Raw genomic sequence first — 26,994 nt, forward strand, 5'->3', positions numbered from 1 at the left:
CAATCCATCTCTTTTCCCTTGCAGCTTTTGTGTAGGTGCAAGTAAATAAAAACTTTCTGTCAGCAAATTGAAAGGAATATAGCAGCAAGATGTCTGCCCGAAGTGGGAAAAAGAAAATGTCCAAAATGTCACGCTCAAGCAGGGCAGGTGTTATTTTCCCTGTGGGGAGGATGATGCGCTACTTGAGGAAAGGAACATACAAGTACCGGATAGGTGTTGGAGCGCCAGTCTACATGGCAGCTGTCATAGAATACCTAGCAGGTAAATTAAGAGCCTCATTTTAGAAGTGCTGATCATGTACAGAGCCAAGTGAAGTTAATGGGCTATGCACACTTCCGGGGTGGGGGAGCTGGGGGCAAACAAGCTCTAAAACAGTATAGATATACCAAAATGCATTTAATGGTTTGAGGTGGATTCCTTCACATATTGGAGCAGCAGGGGCAGCATGCTTGATCTCTATGTGGAAGGATTGTGTTACTGTTCTGCAATGATCTCTTTGCCTGATCTAAAAGTGTGATGGGCCATAAAGGGAGTTGCATTCAGTACTTTTTTCACAAAAGAGAGACCAATATGATGATGTAGGACTTTGAGAGAGTTGGATGAGTATAACAGAAGAGAAAAAATATTTCACATGTTACTCTAATAGCATGTTCTAGTTCAATTAAACTACATTCTCTTTAACTCCATCTACCCTTACAAAAAAAAAGCCACAAACACAAAGAACTTGTTAAAGTGGCTGTGAAATTTGGTTTTGGTTCAACTTTGTTATGAAACAGTTTCTGCTTGATTACATTGCCAGAAAACAAACAAAAACCCAACTACCACCACCACCCCTACCACCCATCACCATCATCACCATCTTTAATGATGTTAGAGAATGTGTTTTAACTTTAGTAAATAACTAAGCTTTATGTCCTACCATGAAATTGAACATAATTCACCAAGGGTGGGGGTGGAGTTGGGGCAGGTGACACATATCGCTGTTGCTGCACTGGGTTTCCCCTATGAAGACATTCAAGTTTATATTCTTATTAAGACCTAGAAGAATTTAGCCTCAGTTTCACCATAATATAAATTTGTCCACATCACAAAATAGCCCCTCAGCATAATGTCATTGTACCTATTGTGGGGAAGTTCTCAGGTTGGAATTACAGGGATGTCACCGTTGAAGACTGACGTGTATTCGGAGATCTGTGAGGAGTCTGAGGCCTGGACTGGTTGAGTGTGCTGCAATTCACAATTACAGTTTATTGCAAGAGCTGCATGTGGGAAACTTGCATGAAGCCTGCCCTCCCACATAACAGCATATGTGTCTGTAGCAATGGCTATCTAGTCCCTTTTACACATATTTGATGCACCCTCTGTTACAACTCCTCTATTTGTCAAAAAAATCATAAGGAATAAGTTTCCTTTTCAATGCATAATACAGAAGGATTATTTTGAGACATTGAAGAAATAAGTAAGACTAGATTTCAGGTTCTTGATTATGTATAACAGGAGGGAGCAAAGTGCTGGTGACACTTACGTATTCGCCATAAAGCAATTCTGGAATCAGAATTCACATTTATCTAACACCGTTTTTGAAGTTAGAATGAAAAATATTGTTTATATGATACAAATACAATTAAGCTTAAATAAAGCATTTCTGTTCACCTTTGGCTCATCCAACTGCAAGAAATAATAAATTCAGAAAAATAAGTTAAGAATGAAATACCACAGGTAGAGGATTCAACTTCTAGAGAAACAGACTCAAAGTCTGAAATGGTGATTGTGCCTTCCTCTCTTTCGTTTTCTAATAAATTATCAATTAAGTTGTTTGTTCCAGAATCTCTTTAGTGTAGACTTTCGAGTGTGCATACGTAAATAAACCCATACTTACACAATCCTATTTTATATATTAAGGGAACATCATTTTCCTGACCATTGTAGGCGCCGAAATCCCTCTTCAAAGGAGCTGGTGCAGTTATGCTATACAAGGGCAGGGGCATGATTTGGGAAGACCTTGCAGAGTGTACTTAGCCCTCTCTGGCATGGAGCATTGCTCTAAGGGGATACTTGCATGGCTGAGAGGGGGATTGGGAAGAGTGGGGCCAAAAGGATCCATTGTTACATGGAGCCTCCAATCTCTCCCCCCCCCCATCGCCTAGCAGCTGCTTTGGGCCTTCTGAAGTTGCTGTAGTCATTAGGCTGGAATAACTGCTCCACAGTGGCTCTGCTGACTCCCTACAGCCTGGGAAGGATTCCTTCACCATCCCCTTCTCCATAGAGATCCCCAACACTCAGATTAGTTTTTTGGGTTGGCACTTGGGGATTTTCTCCTAAAGACTTAATCCTGCCCTGATCTGTGGCAGCCTTTACAAGGAAGTAGGAGTGCGACATACCTTGCACAAGGGGCTTCCAGCCTTGCAAGGCAGAGTGGTTTATGGTGAGCTGTGATCATGTGCTACTAGGTACTGTTTACTTGTCCTTTGAGCTAGAGCAATTGACATATTGGCTCTGTTGATGGCTAGTAAGCTCAACATAATTTTAAATAAAAAGAAAAGGAGTACTTGTGGCACCTTAGAAACTAACAAATTTATTTGAGCATAAGCTTTTGTGAGCTACAGCTCACTTCACAAAAGCTTATGCTCGAATAAATTTGTTAGTCTCTAAGGTGCCACAAGTACTCCTTTTCTTTTTGCGAATACAGACTAACACGGCTGCTACTCTGAAACCTATAATTTTAAATATTCACTTGAGAGTGGTTGATATACATGGGTCTATCACATTTTGGAAAACATTATAATCAATTAGTCAAGTAAATCAATAGATTATAATTTATTTGATACTCAAAAATATACAAAGGAACGTTTTCAGAAGGTTGATTAGACTGAGATTAAATAAACAGTAATTGAGAGATAATATATCTGTCAAACAGAGAGGAGTAGCATTTCAGCATGTTGTTTAGGGCATTAAACAAACATCTACTCTTTATTGATACTGGCATTTCCAAACCTAAGTTCCTGCACACACTGTTAGGGAGTTTTATTAGACAGTCTTATGAAAAGGGGTAGTTTAGCTGAAAAAGGATACTATAATTTCTAATGCTGTTATTGTGGTAACTCCTAATACTCAGACATGAAATCCTATCTATGTTTTCAGGATGTCTTTGGAAACTAGATACTTCTCCATGAATCTGTCATGAAATAAGTAATTATAGATGGGGCTGGTATTATTATTAAGACTGTCTGATACTTCCCAAAGTTATAAACAAATGAAAACAAGGATTTCTAACAGGAAACTAACTGTTTAGGATGAAGTTTTCCATGCTGGCTGCTGCCTCTAACTGAATTGTTTTTTTTTTATTTCAGCCAAAATAATTTATCCATTTCCAAGGGGGGAAAAAAATGTTGTTTTGCCCATGTTAAAAATCATGAGACCTTTTTTTTTTAAATGCTCTAGTGCTTTGTGGCAGGTACTTGAGATTTGGCAGAGGATGACCTTTATGTCAGGAATGTGCCTTTTGCTCTCCCTGTGAAAATTTGTCCAAATTTGGCCAAGTTGTAAGCCTTTGAAAAAACTGAAGTTTGCATATACTCAGTAGAAAGGTCTTTGATTTTTAACAGTTAAAATCCTTGTAGAGTCCATCCTTACTGAGCATGCTCCAGTCTCACAGCTCCTGCATGTGACTGTACTGCGCATGCACCATCCCCACACTGTCCCTGAGCCTGCTACTGCCCAGGGCTACAGTGGCTCAGAAGGACTTTCCCTATAATTGCTGCTCCTGACCAGGGTGAAGCTGGGTACTGGAACTGAGAACAAGGAGCCTGTCTCTCCTGTGCTCACAATGATCCCTCTGCTGGTACCCAGGCTGTGGAGGAGGAAGTCATCTGAGCTGAATACAGAAGGGACAAAAGCTGGACTGAAGGAAGGAGGGGGAAGAAGTACAGCAGAACCCTGTCTATCTGATCCAATTGGTACCAGAGCCAGATCAGATAATAAAAAATTCAGATAATCCAGAGAATGGGAAAGTGCGAGGCTGCAGCACCATCTAGCAGCCACAGGAGAGATCTCCCACTTCTGGACCTGTGTGCACCAGTTGTTCAGTTAATAAGGAGAGCCGGATAATGGAAGGTCGGATAAATGGGGTTCTACTGTATATTGGGACAAGCAATCTGGTGAGATTGGGACTGTGGGGGGGAGATCGGGACTGGTTAGGATAGGAGACTAGGAGCTGGGAGAGTGAAGGCAGACTGGGAACAGCTGGGCAAAAAGATTGGGACTGGAAGTTGCGGGAAGGGAGGTTTGGACTGGTTGAGCCAGGAGATGAACTAGAAGTAACGGAGGGCAGTTTGGGTCAAGGAGCCCGGGGTAGATTGGGATTGGATGAGGAGGCCGGTGAGAGAGACTGGCAGCCAGTGTTTAAAAGAACATTATTAAAGTTGCAAAGTCAAGCAATCAGAAGTTAGGAAACACCAGAATGAAGGTTGCCTGTGCAAACTAAACATTCTGCAGGTCCCCTGCCTCCTTCCGTCCACAGGATGAACCTGCACTGGGATGAATGTATATGCATAAGGGGGCCAGATTAAGGTTGCATCAGCAGTCTTAATTCTAGCATCTAATTCTTGAGTGCTTGATTCTGCAATTTTAATAATGTTCTTTTAACATAGGGTGTGTTTAATAATTTATATATTAAACAGCTGCTAATAATGTTTCACATAACTCATTACTAATAATTCCAAACAACTTTTAGAGCTTTCACATTCATATTTTGCTGCTTAGGGTTTATTTTGTATACTAAGGAGTAGTAAAAACTGGAGGACAGGCTTGCAGTATTGAAGGCCTCTTTTCCTCCTTTGGAGTTAAACGTCCTGTCAGAGGTGCTGGAATAATTTTTATAGTGGGGTGCTGAGAGCCATTCACCGAAAGAGTAAACCTGTATATGATGAAAACCACTTCAAGCCAGGAGGTGTGGCAGCACCCCTAGTTCCAGCACCTATGCTTTCTGCTGTTGTTCCTGAATTATAAAACAACTAGTTTTCTATAGATTTCCAGTGAGTTTGCCTTGGAGATTTTTGTATTTGTACCTCTTGCAGTTATTTTTTTTTCTATGAGAAAAAAGTACAATGTCACAAATGAAGGACTGATGCAACTGAGACTTGAACCCCAGTTAACAAAAGAAAAAAAAGCAAGAGAAGAGTGGGACATTGGACATTCTGAAAATGAATCAGTGCTCCAATATTTTTATGCTTGCTTAATGCAAAAAGATACCCAACCAAACAACTCCCCCCATTAATATACTAGTAGAGGTACCTGCCCAAGGAACAGGTTCTTCCTGTTTTTCACTATATACAAGGTTAAATTTCAGAAGTTAATGAGTCCCACTGATTGAGTTGAACATCATTTTATAAAAATTGTAGCAAATCAAGAAAAATCACATCTGTTTGTGTGTTACATCTAGATAAATCACAAAAAAGGTAACTGAGGTTGTAGGTCACAGCTGAAACCTTATTGCAAATCTAGAGAAACTACTTTTCACATGAATTGTGGCATAACCATCAATCCCTGAAGTTTCAGGAAGGGATTCGCAACTGACAGTTCATGCAGTCTGAATCTCTAAGTTACCTACTTGCATCCAAACCAAAACTCTTCCTTATGTAAAATGAATCTTTACACAGCTTTGTCAGTGCCCCTCAATCTAGACTTGAAGTATTTCTGTTCTATTCTACTGGCCTTCAACATAATTCTATCAATGCATCTCAGTCCTTGCCAGCAGCACTTTTACTTGTCTAGTCCTAAGAATCCTCACTATCAAGACTCTCTTTACTATACTTTTGTTTTTTCCATTGGATGCTCACACTGCTTTATTGTTGTAGGATTACGTGTGAATTCTGGGCTGTTGACATTTTTTGAAAGAGCATTTTAACTTGAGATTTGAAGAAAACAATTTAGAATTACATGAACCAATTTTTAGCACCCTAGCTTTTTACAGTGTCTGTTTAGAGAAGTAGGAAAGGATCACAAAATATTTTTTGTAATTTTACATAAACATTGACTATTGTTTTGTTTCTATGTTTTTCAGTAAGGAGTGGTGAATTTTTAATAAAAAGATTTTTAGCCCGATTTTCCTTTACACTAAGGCCACTTTATACTGCTTTGGCAATGTAAAGTGGCATTAGTGTAAATGAAAGTCAGGCTGTTTTTATCTTGAGAACATTTGCCACCATAATAGAATAATTTCTAAGTAGATTAAACCTAAGATTTCAGTTATTTGCTATTGTGCCTTTAAAACCAAACCCTCTCCCCCCACCCACCCCCCCCACACATCTGGAAATGATACCTTACAGGAAAAGTTGGTCAGAAAGATGCTGTGATACTGCACATCAGATTCTAGGGTGGGGAACAAGATGCTTGATTATTCTCTGAAGAAAGCTTGCACTGCAATTTTGCTAGATTTGTTGCTTTTCTGTTGCTGATTTTTACCCCCAATGTGTTTGCAGCTGAAATACTAGAGCTAGCAGGGAATGCAGCAAGAGATAACAAAAAGGGAAGAATTGCCCCCAGACACATCCTCCTGGCAGTTGCTAATGATGAGGAACTGAACCAGGTATGCTTTCAGTATTTTAGTGTATGGTTGTCTGTACACTGTAGCTCAAGTACAGCTGCCATACTTAAAGTTTAGAAACAGTCCAGTGTGGTATTCAGATGAGTCCAAGATGGTTCCCACAACAGAAAATGAAACAAGAATCTGTCCGCCAACGTAAGAACAAAAATGACTTTTATGCCATGGACTCTTATTTGTGTAAGGAATGGAAAAGGACACTGTAGCTAATGCCTTGTTCTTTATGTCTTAAATGGCCCCCTGCATGTTCTGTCAAGTGATTTGCCAGCAATATATGAATGCGTAGTTGACTTTATGGACGACATTTTATTGGGTGTACTTCAGGACCCCATTCATTCAGTGGTCCCATAAATAATGCCAGAATCTATCATTGTCACTTAGAGTTCAGCAGTACTCTATCTCTAGTTTATTAATCTGATCCATAGCTGAGTTATTTTTTATACTAGGCTTGCCAGATGGAAAATTCCTTAATTGCTTTTATGTCTGTAATTCTGTATCCCTAGCCAGCATCCTTTAATTTCAGGCTGTTTACCTTTGCTATTAAATAATTATTGTGAAGTGCATTGTTACTTTTGTATGAGCATTACAGTACAAATTCAACAAATAGAATCAAATGCGTGTTTTAAATATTGTATACTCTGCTTGTGTATAGTGCAGTGTAGTCTGTGAGGACAGTTCTAGTCAAGAATGAGGGATTTTAATCAGATAAGTCATGCTTCTTTACACTGCCTCTCCCTGCAGTTGCTAAAAGGAGTGACCATTGCAAGTGGAGGGGTCCTGCCCAGAATTCAACCAGAGCTTCTTGCCAAAAAACGAGGTGCCAAAGGAAAATCTGAAACTATCCTTTCCCCGTCTCCTGAAAAGAGAGGGAGGAAATCCTTGGTGAGCAAGAAGAGTGGAAAGAAAGCAAAGGCTACCAAAGCCAGGGCACCCAAAAAGGTAAGCAGGAACTAGGTTTGGTGTTTTGGAAGGTGGGAGAGACTGGTTGAATGAAGAATGATACAGGGGAATAGGAGAAATTAGATGGTTTCCTTCCCATTGCTTATTAGTTGATTGGTATCTTGTTTGTGACAACTGGAAGTGGGAGGTAGGGGTTGATAATGAGTGAGAAGTACATGGTCCAGGATTTTCTCTCAAAATAGCAAAAGTGAGTGGAGAAATGAGCCATCAGTTTATTTCCATAATGAGCTTCCAGAATCGTGGCAGACAGTGTTCAGAGGATACTTTTCAGGTACATTCACATTACCTTCTACGATACCTTCACAAAAACCTATACAGTCACTAGGATCCTGCAACAGCTTTGTGGAAAGGATACTCTAGCATGTAAAATACACTTCCTCATCCCCCACCCTTATTTTTTCCACCCTCCTTCCCAAGAAGCCCAACAACAAAGCAGCAGACCATCACTACCCTCTAGCTGACAACTGTAAAGTTTTCAACCATACTACCATGACAGGATTTCTGGTTAAGATTTCCAGTGGTCAGAGAACTTGTCCTGACATGGGGTCTATACTTGGTGCTGAACAGGATGCATTATTTCAGCCGTTTGTAATTCTCTGAGTAATGTCTCTGCGTATTCACATCAGTCTCCATCTTCTCCTCTTACCTTTTGGTCTCTTGCTGGAGACATGATTTCAATGCTTTTTAAAAATATATATATATTTTTAATTGCAATTACATCTGTGAGAAGAATGAATGGGTTGGAGGTTAGACTGCTAAACTTTCCTTCACTCTCTAGGCCATGGGGACAAAGCTGTCCCGTATCCCCACCCAAAGTTTTTACCAAAAGTAGTCACCATGAGTGCACCCCTTTGTGTTAGAGTGCAGTGCTGCCAGAGATGCTTATTTCTAACACTCCTTGCAGACCACTAGTCTTTGCACACTGGTCACCTCTAGGGTCTTCTTTGGCTTGGTCTTCTCGTCAAGTCACTTAGAAGTTTAAAACCCATTCCAGGGTAGCAAAAGGGTGCAACAAAGGCCAAGTAAATCTTTAAACTAATAAGTTTTCCTCCCCTCTTAGGGTCCACTGAAGTGCTCTTACTGGACCTATCTCAGGGCCTCCCCCACAGAACCCTAATCTGCTTCTGCAGAGTTTTGTCTTTGTTGCTTTTTGTCTAGCAAGTTTTTCCCTCCACTGACTCCCCTTTCTGGGGACTGTAGTTGCTTCCCTTAAGGATCTCCCTGCCAAGGCCCTAGTTTAAGTCTCTCCACCACAGGAGCCTACCCTGCTCCCTGTATGTCTCGCAGCCTGCAGGAGAGTCCTGCCTTCTCTGCAGTCTCTCCCCTCTTGAGCTTCCTTAGTATGCTTATAAGGTCCAGGTATCTAGTGGATCATCACCTACCTCTGTCCCTGTCTAGCAGGAGGCTATCAGTCAATCACCCCACAAGCGGAGCACGTATTTAATTGGTTTTTTTTCCCCATTGCTAGCAGCTGAAGGGGATTCTGAGTTCCACCTAACTCAAAACATTACTCTTGCAGCCTCATTTGGTTTTTCTTTCCAAAACCTAATGAGACTACATACTCTGCATGTTAAGAGGTGTTTGAGATTTTGTTTGGATAGGACTAAGTCATTTAGGTCATCACTTAGACTTTTTGAAGCCTTGGGGGATAAATGTAAAGATAATGCCGTTTCCGTACATCATCCGTTGAAATGGATGAGATTATGCACTTACATCTTAGCCAGAGTAACAGTACCTGAGAACTTTAGGGCTCCCTCTACAAAGGCTACAGTGGTATCAATTCATCCTTCTTTTATGCTTTCATCATAGAAAACTACTAGAGCTGCTCCCTGGAGTTCTGTTCACACCTTTATGCAGCACTGTGTTCTTGACTTGGCACTTAGATCCAATACTTACTTTGCAATCCTTGTTTAATTAGGATTGCTCAGCTCGTCTTTGGGTTTGTACTGCTTGCCATACTGCCAGAGCTGGGAACATGCAGCGACCACCTCTAAGAAGAAAATAGAATTACTTAACAATAATTGTAGGTCTCAGAGTAATACCTCTACATATTCACATCACTAGCCACCTTCCCCTCTTACTCTAAATTCTACATTCTCAAAACTCTGGGGTTTAGCAGGAGGAGTTGAGGTGTTGATCTACTTGGCCTCTTACATCCTTTGGTCTGAATGTTCAGAGCCATGAAGGGCATGGTTTTTTTCCTAGAAGACTCCTGAAGCTAGGCTGCACCAAGGGGTGCATCCCACAAGTGTGAATTTGCAGGTGCAACACTCTTCAAAAACTACAGTTACTGGTGAGTAATTTTTCATCTAGGTCATCAGTTGTGTGATGGGTAATTGTGTGATAGAAGTGCCATTGGATTATGATTTATTTTCAAATTCTAGTGGCTGCTCCCAGTTTTTCCATATAAATTAGAGCATTTAGCTATGTTATTTAGTTTGAATACTCATAAATTAATGCAGCATAAGTAAAATAACAAAAACAAAAATCCTCAATATGCTGCAGACATATGTATGTACTACTAAACCTTACAGTACCACAAACCTCCACTGTGCTCCACCTTTAACTTTTACTATGTTTAGTAAATAGTAGGGAACTCTTCTAATACATAACTTTTGGGTAGTAAAAAGCTATGGTTTAGTTGTCATCCTGTGAAGTTTAGATGAAAAGGTTGTTGCTTTTATCTTTTGAAAGATTATAATCACAGCCTTCTTTTTCCTGACTGTTATTGCTTCATTTTGCCTTCTGTCCCCCAATAGAGCAAGCAGAAGGAGAATGAAAAAGAAGGGGCCTCAAATTCAACATCTGAGGATGGACCTGGGGATGGATTCACCATCCTGTCTTCTAAGAGCCTCGTTCCAGGACAGAAGGTAATAGAAGTCAGAGAACAGATGTTATATAGTAAAATATGATGGCACCATGGAGTCTAAAATCAGCAGAAGTATATTTCCCATCCTGTATGAACACAAGCTCTCGCCCAGCATTCTGGCTCAGTTGTTTGGGATTTAAAGATGGATCCAAACCCCACTGAAGTCAGTCGGTTTTGGATTAGGCCCTTATAAGATTTGTCTGCAGACTGAAGGATTACAAGATCAAGACTGGATATTCTTTCTTCCTGGTGAGAGTGAAATGATGATTTGGGTCTCCCAGTATAGCTATGGGGGAAGAGGGGGGCCATGTTTAGTTAAGGCCTGGCTACGTTGCTTCTGGTTGTCTTAACAAACTATGTTTAATCTTCCAGCTAAAATGATTTCTAACAGTTTGGCTGCCAAGAATTCTAAAATGTTTCTAACAGGATTTTACCATGTCCACATTGTCCAGCTAAACTGTCTAACGAAACTCTCTCCTTCCTCTTTTTTTCGCATAGTGGTCAGGATTTTTTTTAGCTTCCTTAACCTCTTATTATCATTCTATTTGAAAGATACTGCATAATTTCTTACAGACTTAACTATGGAGATATCCTTCAAGCTTTTTCATTTTAAAGGGTATGATCTTTCAAAGAAAAATATATTTCATGAAATTTCTTCTGCAAATCCCCCCCCCGAAGGAGTTGCATGCCTGCCTTATGAATCTCAGAACCTTTTAAAAATATTCAATCATTGGAGCCATATGTATGCTTTGTCAGGGCCTCTTTGGCACTGACTCCATTTGAGATCAGCACCTACAGCTGTTGGCCTGGACCCCTTAGGCACAGGGACCATATGCAAGTCTTGTGCATTGGCACCAAGCCAATAGCACCTCTCCCAGGTTTCAGTACTCCAGTGTCAATTTGGTTTGATTCACCAGAAACTGGACATGTTGGCTCCCACTCCTTCAGATTCGTCAGTTCCTGCTAATCCAGTGCTTTAGCATATGAAGGGGTAGCCCCAATTTACAGATTGCATACCACAGCACATAAATCTGGCAGGTTCTTTTGGAGCAATAGTGTAGCTAAGTGGATGAGCCTTGGGTCTGCTCTGTTTGACATATGGGTCCTGTTCCCAATTCCACCAGATGTGACTTTGTGCAGCCTCCCATTTACTTCTGTAAAATGGGGAGGTCTGATACTTACCCTGCTACTAGAGTAGAGTTATTAGGCCTTGCTCAATAATAACAGTTGTGAAGTACACAGAAGTCCACTCAGTGGAAATTGGTAAAAGTCACAGTTTTCTGGCTACCAGCCCCGCATATCTTCCCCAGACCAAAGGGCATTTTCAACAGAAGAAGAATCCATTGTGTATCATCCAGAAGTTCAGGTCTGTGTTTCTGCTTCAGAATGAAGTAGGGAGACTCAGTGAGGTTAGGGAGCATGCTCACTGCAAATGAAGTAGTCACAGAATTTAAGAGCAAGTCTCCAACAAACTCTACTTAATATGTGCAAATGGTGAGTTTCCAAAGCTTATAGAGCTGTAATGTCATTTTTTGTGTGATAATCTCAATATTTCTGTCGTCTTTTTTTTGTTGAGATTGAACAAAGAGAGAAATGAGACTGTAGAATCTGTAGAAGGGCTTTTTAAACTCTCATTAAGGCTTCAATTATTGGTTGTTTCCAGTTCTGTGATTGATGTGTGGGTGGGAATTAGGCCTGGTCTACTCTAAGAGCATATAAAAGTAAAGTTTAAAACTTGGAATCAGACAACTTGACTACAGTAAAATGAATGACCCAGGAATAGTCATCTGGCTTCTCTTGTAGTAATTTGGTATGAAAATGATTTCACAGTTAAAATTATTAGTTTAATTCTTTCTACATTCTCATTCTCATCTTGCAGCTTTCTCTGACACAAAGTGACGTCAGCCATATTGGCTCCATGAAAGTAGAAGGCATTGTTCACCCAACAACTGCTGAAATAGACCTCAAGGAGGAAATAGGTAAGGCTCATTCGAAGCAGCAAAGGTGAATCTGGCATTGAACTGATATCTGGTCTACTGGCTGACTACTGAAATTGAATACTCTTTCATTTCTGTCCTGAAAACCAGGCTGGAACTGAGCAGATATTTGTTGGTACCTATTTGCAGCTAATCAGTGACTTGTTAATAATAGCCTACATACAGATGAGATGACAAATGCCATGATCAAAATAGTATAGGTGTGATATCTTATCATTCTCCCTTCCAAGTCAAGGCTTGTTAAATCTTCTGTGGTTCGTAGTATTAAGACTAAGGGTATGTCTATACATACAGCGCTGTAGCGGTGCAGGTGTATCGCATCTGGTGAAGATACTCTATGCTGACGGGAGAGAGCTCTCCCATTGGCATAAAAAACCCACCTCTGCGAGTGGTATAAGCTACATTGGCAAGAGAAGCTCTTCCACCAGCATAGGGCTGTGCACATAAATGCTTATGTTGGTGTAACTTATGTTGCTCAAGGGGGTGAAATATTTACACCCCTGAGCGACATAAGTTATGCCAACACAGGCTGTAGTATAGACAGCCTAGCTGGTCCTTTATTACTGCCTTTCTTTCTCTTTTATTACTGCCTTTTAAAAGTTTTCATCTTTTTAGAATCCATGGCCGCTAACGCAGTTAAATAATCAATTGTTCTTCAAGTATTTTTCCTATGGGTGCTCCACCTCAGGTGTGCGTGCACCTCTGTAGCCCTTGATCAGAGATTTTCAGTTAGCCGTGCCTGTCCAGCCCCTGCGCCCTATGCCTCCTCATGCTGACAACGAGGCTATAAAGGAGTGCGCGGATGAACTGCCCTCAGTTCCTTCTCAACTGCCTTGGTCGAGATGTAGCCTTGATGTGTCCCCCTTGAGCATGCCTCAGTTTATCTTTCTTAGAATACTTAGTGTAGTTAGTTGTTAGTTTCTGTGTTATTATAATTAGTTAGTACAGTTAAGTAGGGAGAGGATCATTTCTCCTCTCTTTCCCTCTAGGGGACTTGTTTCCTCCTGGCAGGGCATTCCTGGCTTCTCTGGGCTTCAAACGCTGCCTCTCCTGCTCAGAGTCCATACCAGTGAGCGACGGCCCCTCTAAATACTTCCATTGCTTGGAGGAGTCCTACATTGCCAAGAAGTGCAACTTCCATCTTGCCCTCAAGCCCAGGGCAAGGAAGAACAAGGAGATTAAGATCAGACTGCTTATCATGGAGTGCTCCCTTCAACCACTGTCTGAGCCAGGTCAGGAGACTTCCAACCCCTCCCCCTCGGCACCTAGATCCAGTGCCTCTTCTAACTTGGCACAACCTTGTCCTAAGAAAGGGGAGATGTTGGAAGTGTCAGGGAAAACTTCCAAAAACAGGAGCACAGACTCTCATCTGAAGGAGCCAGCTCTGAAAAAGACCAGGTCTCTGAAGAGATCTACAGTCTCTGAAGCCTCAGCTTCTTGGCTTGGTACCATTGACTCAAAGGACTCCTCCTCCGATACCAGCGGGTCCGTGAAGTCCTGGACCTCCAAGGAACAAGACATTGTTCTGAGAAGACCTCATTACCATCTTTGAGCAAGGAGCATAGACACTTGGGACGGGAACCACTGGGTTTGGTCCCAGCCATTGGTACCTTTGCGTTCATCCCAGCTGTTATCTGTGTATTCTGTCCAGCCGTTGGTACCTATGCCTTCGACACCCTTGGCACCAAGCATGTAATATAGAGTCAGGTATCATTAGCATCAACTTTTGTACGCCCACCAATGATACCATCAGCAGCTCTGTCAATGCAGCTACTGCATTGGTACTGATCTCTTACTCAGTACCACAGGAGGAGGTATACAAGGGACCTCTCAATGGATGAGCGAGAGTCCCCACTCCTCATGGGTACTGAGCACCTGTGGGTGCTGAGACCCTGATCTCTGGATTACCGCCTCCAGTACTGCAAGACTTTACACCATTTTCTGTGGGTGTTACCCCATAGGAGTTGATGGAGGAAGATAAGGAAGACTTTCAGTTGGTCTCTTCTGTTTCTGTTCAGGATTCTCAGACATGTCTCTCCAGGAAGCCTTTGTCTGATAGCTTGCTATCAAGGGTGGTGGAACCAATCCTGCATGCCACACCCACTTCTATATGGGCTCCGCAGTGGGGAATATTGGCTGTCTGTTAACAGCAATTTGCCAGACCACTGGTACCATCTGATACGGAGGCCAGAGTTGTTCAGCTCTCCCATCCCCAACCTGTCCCCCCCCACAGGAAGAGACAATTGAGGAACAGGAGGCTAAGGTGAATAAGGAGGTTACCCCTCAAACATATATTTCGTCCTGGTCCCTGGATGAGGCCACCGGTCCTTGGGAGATGTTTTTCTTCTGTTTTGGAGGAGGGGACTGTTCTGTGCATTCCCTCCAATGCCACTGATATTAAGGGTGATGAACAAGATCAGATAGGACAGGGTTATCCTTACAGTGCTGACCTGGCTGAGACAAGCTTGGTACTCTTATCTGCTTCACCCATGTGCTCAGCTGTCATTCAAGCTCCCAACCATTCCTCATCTCCTGTCACAGGATGTGGGTCGCATGCTTCTTCCCACCCTAGAGGTTCTCTGCCTCAGAGCATGGCTCCTCGATGGTTCACAGGGTTATAATCCTCCTGCTCTTCAGAAGTACAGCAGGTATTACTGAATAGTAGAAAGACATTAATCTGTACTGCTTACCTGCAGAAATGGAAGACACTCTTCCATTTATGTTGTCACTGCCTTCTGCTTGAATCTGTGTCAGTTTCAGTCATCCTGGATTACCAGCTGGATCTAAAGAAATCAGGATTATCAGTTAGCTCAATTAAGGACCATTTGGCCTTAGTATCAGCCTTTTAACCTCCAGTAGAAGGGTTCTCCATATTTGCTCACCCTTGTGTCATCTAAGTTTGTAAGGGTTTGGGGAATTTCTATTCCCAGGTTCGAGACCCCATCCCAACATGGGACCTCAACCTGGTACTTAAATACCTTATGAGATCTCCATTTGAACCTATGGCAACCTGTTCGCTCTTGCATTTGTCTATGAAGACGGTCTTTTTAGTAGCCATCACGTTGGCCTGAAGGGTCAGGGAGATTGGAGCTTTGATGGTAGGCCCCCTGCCATCTCATGGCGTTCTTTAAGGACAAGATCTCTTCACATCTATAAATTCTTGCCTGAAGTTCTACTGAAGTTCCATCTCCATCAGTCCATTCATCTGCCTGTGTTTTTCCCGAAGCCACATAGTTCCCTATAGGAATCCTGCTTACATACCTGGACGTTAGAAGGGCATTGGTGTTTTACTTAGATAGGACCAAGCAATTTAGAAAGTCATTGTTTCCTTTGGAGATAGCTCCAAGGAATCCTCAATTTCTAGTCAAGGACTACTGAAGTGGATTTCTGGATGTATTATTGCTTGTTATAAGGTTACCGGTGTTCATCCCCCCAGAGGGTTATAGCACATTCAACCAGATCACAAGCAACTTCTGTGGCACTACTGAAGAATGTACCAATATCTGAAATATGTAGAGCCACTACACAGGCTTCAATACATACATTTTTGAAACATTAGGCCCTGATCCAAGCTGTCAGTTTCGAGACAGCACTTGGTTCTGCAGTCCTGTCTTCAGTTCTGGACTCTATTCTGAAATTCCCTCCTCCATTTGGGGATACTGCTCAGAAGTGGAGGACCGATAGGGACATTACTTGAGGATGAGGTTACTCACCTTGTGCAGTAACTGCGGTTCTTCAAGATGTGTCCCCCTATGAATGCTCCACTGCCTGCCCTCTGCCCTCTCTTCTTCAGACTGTTCCTTAAGGGATGTTTGGGTGGAGAAAGAACTCAAACACACGCCTATATAGCCTTGGTGTTCTGGTTTGCCTGCACACTCCTATATAGCCTTGGTGTTCAGCACGAGGACACATTGGGTGCATATGCATGCTGAACAGATGCTGTTAACTATAAATCTCCGATCAAGGGCATGAGCACCTGAAGTGAAATACCCATAAGGACACGCATCTTGAAGAACCGCAGTTACTGCACAAGGTGAGTAATCTCTTCATATATCCCTTTCTGTGTTACAATTATTTTGTATTTGCATTTGAAAAAACTCAGAAGGAAATGAAATGTATTCATAATACTTCTTATCATGTCTTTCACTGTAGATCTCACATGCTTTGTAAACATCAGTGTCTTAAGCCTTACACCACTCCTGTGAGATAAGGAGGTACCATTTTATAAGTGCGGAATCTGAGGCACAGGGCAGTGAAGTTACTTGCCCGGGATCAGTTGCAGTCAGGATCCCAGAAATAGGCACAGGGTCAGGGCTTCATATAATCATTCAGCAAGGATTTCATCCCCACTGGCATCTCAACTGTTTGTTTATTTTATAAATTATTGCAGAAAAGTAATTGGATCAGTTAGCTTATTCTGGAAGTGCAATAAAATATAATTTCTGCTGGCACAGTTTTGCTGATTGTCCACTTTCTCCACCAGGGAACTGAAGTGAAGTTACACAGTAGAGATATCTCTGCCAGTAACCACTGTATCATCTTCTAAATTACTGAACCTGACTTTTAGGTTAGCAGTTTTGGGATATTCTTGGAAAATTCTTGCAAGGCACATTTTGTATTTTGATTAGAATTTTTTCATATACTGTGCACATCTTATTTATGATAGTTTCTAGCATGAGAGATCTGGTTCCCATGCTTTCATCCTTCTCAGGGCTATCTGAGAAGAAAGTACTGCAAACTCTACTATACACTTTTCTTTAAACCTCGACTACAAAAAAGATGGCATATTTTATAGAGAATAAAGTTCAGGTACTTCAAATAATGAAATACTAACTCACTGTACCAAAACCAGTAAAAAAAAAGTGTTACATGCTGTGTTATTTTCAAGAACTCAAATAATAAGCAGCCATGTTGGACAGTACAAAAAAAGAAAAGGAGGACTTGTGACACCTTAGAGAGAGACTACGGTGCCACAAGTACTCCTTTTCTTTTTGTGGATACAGACTAATACGGCTGCTACTCTGAAACCAGTACAAAAAAGCATACCTTAACTTCAAGATTTTAACAATAAGGTCATTCTGCTGGTATCTCATATTATCGGGAGATGATTTAATTTAATTATGCATATTAAGAACAATGATGGTCAAACGTAACTGGCATTTAGAAAAATTTAGCACGTTTAAACCTTTTGAATTTTCCATTCACGTATATCCTCTCACTTTTTCTTTATTATCATATCAGGAAAAAAATAGAGATGGCTTTCTGTTTGTGATATCAGAATCTCATTTTTACAATATATCCAGATATATCCATATATCCAAATGAACAGGCTTCACTTACAAAAATGCATTTTTAAAAAATTAAATACAACATTATTTCCTCTTGGTTGTTTATATACCAACCTCTTTTTGCTGAGTGAAGTAGGAAAGAGGAAATGTTTTAGTTTGTTCAAGGTGAAGAATACATGATCATTCCACATGGTTTAAACATACAGTGTTTATTTCATACATTTTTAGTTCACACATGTTAACAAACATTTATTCATTTGGTTCTTGTAAAATGCATAAATGTAAATAAAAATAAGTATTAATAAAAACAGGCAGTTTAGGGTTGATAAATAAATCCTGTTGATTAAGAGTGAATTAAGATAATACATGTATAATTTTTGTTCTTGAAACAATTTGCAGTTGTATTTTATTTTTAAAAGAAATACAGTTTGTTTTGTTTGTTTCAAATAAAAGCCTTTTGCTTTGTTTCCTTGCAGGCAAGGCCTTGGAAAAGGCTGGAGGGAAAGAATTTTTAGAAACAGTAAAGGAGCTCCGCAAATCACAAGGACCTTTGGAAGTTGCTGAAGGTAAAAAGGGTGCTATATTATCTTTTTGTATATATCAGCTTTTTCTCCTCACAAATACTCATTCCTTTCTCCTGCCACTCTGATCTGTTCTTGGGCTAATCTAGGGCTTTGTCTACACTAGGAAATATTTTTTAACAAATCTCTCTGGTAATGTAGAGGCTCCTATGCCTTCTTTCTAACTGGTGCTAGTACAGGGGACATACCTGGATGAAAGGGAGGGGGCTAGGATGTCCCTGTTCTGTGCCCATCATATGGCTTTGTTTTTTAGCCCCGTGGCAGTAGTTAGGCTGCCTTAATTTACACCAGAGGACCATTTCTACCCATGTCAGCCCCAAGATTGGGGGAATGCAAAGGTGAGCTTTATGACCTTTGACCTATCCTGCACCCCCAGACTTGCACATTGTGTGTTCCTCAGCCATAGCTAAGGATCTAGCTCACAGTATAATATATTAAGTATAAAAAGAGCAGTAGTTCATAAGTTACCTTGTATTAAACCAATTTTATTAGAACTAATAATCAAAGCAGAAGTTTTCTCTTACTGTACTTTAATTCTTTGAATATAATATAGATGTAAATCTTGTGATTATCTTTTTCCTTAAATTGCTATTCTCCCACCCCTGGCACAACGGCTATATGATAAAATATATAATTCTGAAAGAAATACTTGTGGAAATTTTAAAATATCTGTGGCAATGTATAGCTCTGAGCTTACTTTGTGGAGGTTGCATCTTACTTGTGAACAAAATTAACTGATTTATAGGGGTTGAAGATGGAAAAAAGATTATATACAATGTTCCCTACAATACATTTTCTAATACATTTGTCCAGTCTAGTGTCTCAAAACCACAGAGACTGGATTCTTTAAATAGTCTCATTTTAAAAATCCCCCAAATAAATAGCCTAGTTTTAAAAGTCCCAAGCAAAGGACCATCCACAACTACCCTTGAGAGACTTGCTACAATTTATTTTACCTCACTGTCACAGTGAGTCTTAAACACTTTTGGAGTAAACTACTTTTTTACCCATTAGCATCAATGGAAAATAAATGGTCTTCATTCAGGTAACCTGTTGCCAGGGAAGATAACAACCACAATGAAATGAATGTATTTTACCATTTGTGTTGTCACATGCTATGCTGGTATTTTTAAAATTGCCACTTTCATTATTTTAGATGCTAATGTATGATACTAAAAGTTTTTAAAATGGCTGGAGCTCTCCTGTAAATACTATGCTCCATCCCAAAGGTGACTGACTGTTTGTTAAGTGGTAGATCAGAAAATTCTTGTGTATATTTTAAGTAGCACCACTCATAGGTAACATTTCTCAACATTTTCCATTATAATATGAGTAAGGAGTAGAGATGTTATTTTACCTCTGTTTTTGGCACTGTTGTGAATACTGTGTCTAGTTCTGGTGTCTGCAATTCAAGGATGTCGATAAATTGGAGGGTTTAGAGAAGAGCCATGAGAATAATTAAAAGATTAGCAAATGTGCCTTATACTGATACACTCAAGGAGCTCAATGTATTTAGCTTAACAAAGAGAAAGTTAGGGGGTGACTTGATTACAGTGGATAAGTACCTGCATGGGGAACAAATATTTAATAATGGGATCTCTAATCTAGCAGAGATGGGAATAACACAGTCCAATGGCTTGAAGTTGAAGCTGTACAAATTCAGACTGGAAATAAGGTGTACATTTTTAACAGTGAGAGTAATTAACCATTGAAACATCTTACCTAGGATCCTTGTGGATTCTCCATCACTGACCATTTTTAAATCCAGATTGGATGTTTTTCTAAAATATAGTTAAGGAATTATTTTGGGAAAGATTCATAGCCTGTGTTGTAAAGGAGATCAGACTAGATGATAACAATGGTTTCATCTGGCCTTCTAATCTACAAATAAGACTCTGTTTTCAGTTGCTTACAACTTTGCCAAACTTTATCCATTTCCATGAAGTTGAGTGGGACCCTGGAGAATTGGATTCTATTGCAGCCTCTGCCACGAAGTTCCTATGTGATCCTGGGCGAGTCACTTAAACCAGACTTTTCATAGTTGAGCACTAATTGTATGTTCCTCGTTTTCTGGGTGGCCAATGTGAGACACCTGGTGACAGATTTGAAGAAGTGCTAAGCGCTCGCAACTGAAGTTGATTGGAACTATACTTTCAACATATAAAGTGCTATCAAAATATTAAGTACTCTGAAAAATCACCTCCTTGGTGTCTCAAGTTGGATATTCAAAACTGTTGGACACTTTTGGCCTTAAACTCTTTGTGCCTCTATTTCCCATATGTGAAATGGGAATAATAAAACTATCTAATCTCAGAAGGATGCTGTGAAGATAAATTCATTAAAAATCTGTGAAGCATTCAGATATAATTGAGAGAGCACCATAGAAATGCCCATCAGAAAATTAATAATACTGTATTCAGTACAGAGTTTGAATGATGTGTGTTAAATAAGGCCTGAGACCACAGACTGAATGAGGATAAAGACAAATATTAAATAACTAACCATTCACTGAATGAGGCCCAGATCCTGTGGGAAAAGTATCTGATCATGTAATTAAACAACTGTATCTTAATGTATAGCACAAGGGGGGCAATTAAGGTTGCAAGTGCAACCTTAATTCTGGAACATATCCTGATTTTTGAGTGCTTGATTTTGCAGCCTTACTGTTCTTGTAACAGTTTTCTGGAGTGAACAATAATTAGTGTTGTGAGTGAAGTGCTTTGGGATGGAAGGTGTGATAATTATAAAATGATTATATTAGAACAGGGGTGGGCAAACTTTTTGGCCTGAGGGGTTGCAAAACTGTATGGAGGGCCGGGTAGGGCAGGCTGTGCCTCCCCAAACAGCCTGGCCCCTGCTCCCTATCCATCCCCTCCCACTTTCCGCCCCCTGACTGTCCCCATCAGAACCCCCAACCCATCCAAACCTCCCTGCTCCTTTTCCCCTGACTGCCCCCTCCTGGGACCCATGCCCCGGGACTCCACCCCCATCCAACCCCCCTGCTCCCTGACTGCCCCAACCCCCTATCCACACTCCCTGACCCCTGACTGCCCCAACCCCCTATCCACACCCCCACCCCTAACCGCCCCCCAGGATCCCACCCCCTATCCAACCTCCCCATCTCCTGACCGCCCTGCCCCATCCAACCGCTCCCTGCTCCCTGTCTACTGACTGCCCCCTGGAACCCACTGCCCCTAATCCAACCTCTCCGCCCCCTTACCATGCTGCTCAGAGCGGCAGGAGCTCACAGCCACACTGCCGCACTCCCTGGCAGGAGCAGCAGGCCAGAGTGCTGGCGGTGCAGCAAGCTGAGGCTGTGGGGGAGCAGGGACAGCTGGGGAGGGGCCAGGGACTATCCTACCCAGCCGGGAGCTCAAAGGCCAGGCATGATGGTCCCGCGGGCCGTAGTTTGCCCACCTCTGTATTAGAAACTAATCATCGCCTTTTCTTTATTTATTAGCTGCCCTCAGCCAGTCCAGTGGACTAGCAGCAAAGTTTGTGATCCATTGTCACATCCCACAGTGGGGTTCAGACAAATGTGAAGAGCAACTTGAAGAGACTATTAAGAACTGCTTAACAGCTGCAGAAGACAAGAAGTTGAAGTCTGTGGCTTTCCCCCCTCTCCCCAGTGGCAGGTATGAATCTTTACCCAGAAGAGGCTGATATATTATTGCAAATTGACAGCATCTGTGGCAGGAAGGGGGATTATTATAGAGGCCAGATTCTACTTCCATTGAAGTCAGTGGCAAAACTCCAGTTGACTTTAGTGGTGCAGGCACAAAGTGCTCTTCTTGAGTAAAATGGTATGAAGTGTCATTTTTGCGTGAAGTTATCAATAAAAAAATCTTTATAATAAATTATGTAGAACATAATCTAATAAAAAGGAGATTCAAATCTAGTAGATCAAAAATTGGGCCTACCAACTATGCTTTGTGTTGTTGGTGAGTAATTCTTACTCTCTGGGCCTAATTTACGACTGCGTTACTTCAGTTTTATGCTACCTAATCTCACAATGGTTCTCACTATAAAACTGTTAGCTTCAATGCCAGCATAACTTTAGACATAAATAATAGTGCACCAAGCACCTCGTCTGCTTGAGCATCCTATGCCTGAGCAGTTTGATAGAAGAAGGTAAATTTTGGTTTGTTTATATAGGTTTTCCCAAGAGCACCCATTAAACCAGATAGTGGTTCAAAATCTTTTCTTTTAGATAAAAATTGTTTTGTGTTTAAAGTGTGATTCTGCTCTGAAAAGCAACTATAAAAATCATTGTGGGATTGCAGGTTTGTTTCCCAAAAATTTGTAGATCAAATATGCTTGGTTGACAAGTAAAAAGCAGTGTTTTGTTATTTTTTTAACTGCCTGCCCACTTACCACTTTGGAGTCTGTCAGTAACAAAGCTTATGCAAGCCGATTTAAGCCTTCAGTTACACTTATGCAACGCTGCTGGCTACAGCAGATGCCCTTAGTTACACTTGCACCATCTTTTATGTTTGAGTTTGTAGAGCTTTAAATGATTGGACCAAAGTAAACGATTTTGTTGGTTACTGACAAGAAGGAGTAGACGTTACCCTACTCTTTCTCATTGTGTTGGCTCTACTGTGTTAATAGGAATAAAAAAAGTAAAGAAAAGCTTATTTTTACTCCTAAAATGAGCAGATGTGTCTCTGAATGGATAGAAAGAGCTGATCTGATAAGTAATGTGCTATTTTTACATAATCACTTTTCAAACTAGGATCATATTTTTAAGGGCTCAGGATATAAGAGTAAATGGAAATGGAATAAAATTTTAATGCATGTGTTGTTTCATTCGCTGTTTCCGTCCTTGGTTTGACTGTGTTTTAGTCCAAGTCAGGTTTGATAGGTCAACAGTGTTCTCTCTTTTTATTATTAAATTGTAGGTTTTAAAATAAATTTGATTTATAGTTTTCAAAATAGTGTAATCTCCATTGTGACCCTCTTCTTTAGAGTGCTTGTTCATTATATTCCATGCTTGGTGCACATGCACCCCATGCACTCAAGATTGGAGGTTTTGGCCAGTAGTGTCCATTGGGGCTGCACATGTGCCGACTGTCCTTGTGCTTCTGTCCTAAAGACATAAGGGGCGGAAGGGCCCAACTGCCACTTCTCACCATTCATGGCTGTGAGACGGAGCCCCCAGTGTCTCCCTCTCAAAGTATCACTTGTTTCATAATCTCTAAATGTAATAGATATTTATTAGTGTTCATTAGGATAGTTAATGTTAGTTGGATAATTACCTGCTGGAACATTCTGAATAGGCTTTCTTTTATTGATAGTTTAGGAAGTTTTTATGTTCCTTCTTTATTATTTTCCTCACTGAGATCTTTTTCCTGTTAGTGGCACTTAGGGATATCTCATCGTAAATCACATGATTTTAAATATTGCCTCTTTTGTGAGACAGCAATTCCTGTCTCTGCTGATGTCTTTTTTGTTTGGGGAATCCCATATCTCCAGTAAATGCTTGGTGTACAAATCTTTTTCTAAAAGGACTTTAAAATCTAGGGAGGCAAATCTAAAAATGATTTTATTAGACTGCTCCATGGGACCAGCCTCTGATCTGGGCACAGCTGGACAAGTTCCATCATAATCCAGAAGTGCTCCAGTGAATTATGGATCCACTAGATTCGAGGCTCCATCTTCAGATTCCAGTAGGATGATTATTAAGTCCTCAGAGGAAAAGGAGCATTGCTGCTTTGCTAAAGTGAAAGGTAGATCCTCTCCGGGAACTTCTAAAAAGATGTCTAAGTCTACGTACTGCTCCCATTCAGAAGAGACTCCATAGCCCAAATTGGGTACTGTGGGAGCTTAGAGGGAGAATGGTGTGAGACTTTGGTATTGTATGGCAGCCCAAAGTTAGCTGCCTCAGGTACTCAGACTAGAGCATCAGAGGTTACTTGAGCACCGAGTGTCAACCGAGAATTGCTCCAAGTGAAAAGGACCCAAAATTCCTTGACTTATTTGGTCATGAGTGTTTCTCTACCATCTTACAATTCAGAAATTTGAATTATCAAGCATTGTTGGTTATGGTTTTTTGAACTAAAACAATTTTTTTGGATTTTACTGATAAACTACATCAGGAAAGCAGAGAGGAATTTAAATTTTTAGTTACAAAAGGAGACTTAATAGCTAGAACATCCTTACGGGCACCTCTAGGCGCTTCTGACCCTGCTTTGCAATCCACAGCAACACCAGAAATTATGGGATGGGCACCCTGGCTCCAAAGTTCTGGCAGACAACTGTGGAGAATCTTCTTTTTGAGGGCTCAGACCTTCTTAGCTTTAAGACTGTCGATGTGCTCCACACATGAAGAGATTCCCAAATCACACTTCACTGTCTTAGGATTCATATACCTGGTACTAAGAGAAAACAAGTTCCTGAGTTCCCACCCAGGGTAGTTTCAGACTTCCATTTGAATCAAATGATCTGTCTGCCAGTATTCTTTCCCAAACCGCATTCTAATCAAGGAGTGTCTAGGTTGCACACTTTACACGTTTGCATGTCCTCAGCGATTTGCTTTCAAAGGACCACGGCCTTCAGAGCTTTCCCAAAATCATTTATAGCATTAGCTGAAAGAATGAAAAGGTCAACTGATTTCAGGCCAGTGTATGGGTTTCAGGGTGTATTAAGCTTTGTTATGAGTTAACTAGTTTAGAACTCCCAATTATATTAGAACCCCCTCTACTAGGGCACAGCCAGCCTCTGCAATTCCTTGTAAATCATTCTCACTTTGGACATCTTTAAGGCAGCTACTTGGGATTTAGTACATAATTTTACCAACCATTACTCCATAGTGGAAGCATTGAGGTCTCATGCTTCCTTTGGCAGAGCTGTGCTGCAATCTTTATTTAAATGGACTCTGAGCACCCACCTCCACGCATCAGATCACTGCTTGGAAGTCAACAAGAATGGAATATACATGGACAAGCATTCGAAGAAGAAAAGTTACTTACCTTTACAGGTAACTGGAGTTCAAGATGTATTATTCATATGTATATTGCCTGACCCACCCTCCTTTCCCACTACTATGGAGTCCTATTGCACTGGGATTCTGCAGTGGTGAAGGAACTCAGTGGCGAAGGAACTGAGTGACGGTTGGGCCCACACCATCCTTTATGTCCTCCGTATGGGAGCATGAGAACATGCAGGGCACAGGCGCAGCCCCCACAGACACTGCTGGCCAAGACACCAATCTCACCTGCATAGGGAGCATGCACACCAAGAGTGGAATATATATGGACAAACCATCTCAAATGAACTTCAGTTACTGAAAAAGGTAAGTAACTTTTACTTTCACTTACTCTTAAATTTGAGAATACATCCTGCTAAACAATCAAAGGAACTAGTCCTGAGAATTATATCCATACCAAGTTCCAGATTTCAAACATTTTTGCTGTAGTTTTGTTCAAAGGAATGTTAGGGATTTTTGCTGGCATTTTTTTTAGAGGAGGAGAGAGGGGGTGTTTGGGTTTGTTGTTTTACAGCAAGAAAATATTTTTTTCACTCCCCTTTGAGTGGGAGAGGAAAAGTTGCTTGAACTTCTATGTCTGGAAAAAAAAAAATGTAGGCATAGACCATTGATGGAAAAGGTCAACCCTAAAAATGAACATTTCAGAAAGATGTATGAAAACAAGTGATAATTGAAACTGTTTTGCAACATTATAGTAACTGTTGTTGGCGAGTATAATAGTGTAATTGAGTTCATGTTGCGATGAGAACCTAGAGTTTTATTTCTTGACTTGTGTGTTTTATACTTGCAACTGGTGTTGCTTTAATGCAGGATTTCTCATGTAATAGTATATAAACACTCATTTTGAAAATGCGTTTTGTTCTTTTCAGTGTCATGAGTACAGTGTTTCCATGCACAATTAGAATGACTGAATTTGAGACTAACTTCCATCTTTTCCTTTGCTTCTGCTGCATAGAAACTGCTTCCCAAAACAGACCGCAGCCCAGGTGACTCTCAAAGCCATTTCCACCCATTTTGATGACGCTAGTTCTTCCTCCTTGAAGAACATTTACTTTCTGCTCTTTGACAGTGAGAGCATCGGAATCTACGTGCAAGAAATGGCCAAGCTAGACACCAAGTAGCTATGACAGCCAAATGAAGCTTTATTTTTCAACATAAATTTGAGTAGCATTAAAGAATTAGAGGTGGGTTTTATTTTTAAAATGTGGTGAAGAGGGGGAATGTTAGTAGTTTGATGTTTTGTGACTTAATGGAGGGCTTTGCTATGGAGGAGAGGGTTTAGTCTGTGATTAATTCTTGCTAATAGATACCCCCTACCATTTTATATCACCTTCAAGAAATCTTGAGTAGTTAATTTGCCAGCTCTCTTCAAAAGTTTGTTTAAATATGTCTTGCTTTTTTAGTTTAGGACTCATTTTAGATTTGTAGCTTTGAGTTTTACACACACACAATTCTTTGTTCCCCTTTCTTTTTTTGAGGGTGGATGGCAAAATGTTAATTTTTTTTTGTCTACATTCCATGTTGGAGAGAGAATTTTAAAGATGTACTAGGACCTTCTATTTTGTTTTACCCCATAATAATCTCTGTAATTACTGAGAATATTTCATCTTTGTTTTTTGTTTTATAAGAAAAAAGAAAAGAAAATGTGTCCAGTGTATTTATTATAAACCGTACCCTAATTACAGACACTTAAAATGAAAGTCAACAATA

General features: G+C 40.7%; 1 protein-coding gene across 3 annotated transcripts in view; it reads left to right on the forward strand.

The window, feature by feature from the left end:
• The window catches only part of MACROH2A2 (macroH2A.2 histone), a 35,879-nt gene extending 8,951 nt beyond the window's left edge, over positions 1 to 26,928 (forward strand). Inside the window, exons 2-10 of one of the 3 annotated variants that reach the window (XR_013346649.1) lie at positions 25 to 261; positions 6,480 to 6,586; positions 7,343 to 7,540; positions 10,321 to 10,431; positions 12,310 to 12,409; positions 18,192 to 18,281; positions 21,757 to 21,931; positions 25,143 to 25,590; positions 26,240 to 26,366. Coding sequence is in view for 2 of the 3 variants with exons in the window: in XM_077821885.1 (XP_077678011.1) it covers positions 90 to 261; positions 6,480 to 6,586; positions 7,343 to 7,540; positions 10,321 to 10,431; positions 12,310 to 12,409; positions 18,192 to 18,281; positions 21,757 to 21,931; positions 25,143 to 25,275; positions 26,240 to 26,302 (1,149 nt within the window). In the remaining variant the exon portion in view is untranslated. Of the gene's footprint in view, positions 1 to 24; positions 262 to 6,479; positions 6,587 to 7,342; positions 7,541 to 10,320; positions 10,432 to 12,309; positions 12,410 to 18,191; positions 18,282 to 21,756; positions 21,932 to 25,142; positions 25,591 to 26,239 lie in introns of all 3 variants that reach the window. The other 2 variants (XM_077821885.1, XM_077821886.1) reach the window with 2 other exon arrangements.
• The last annotated feature ends 66 nt before the right edge of the window (positions 26,929 to 26,994 follow it).

This window comes from Eretmochelys imbricata, chromosome 7 (assembly GCF_965152235.1).
Source record: "Eretmochelys imbricata isolate rEreImb1 chromosome 7, rEreImb1.hap1, whole genome shotgun sequence".
Lineage (NCBI taxonomy): Eukaryota > Metazoa > Chordata > Testudines > Cheloniidae > Eretmochelys > Eretmochelys imbricata.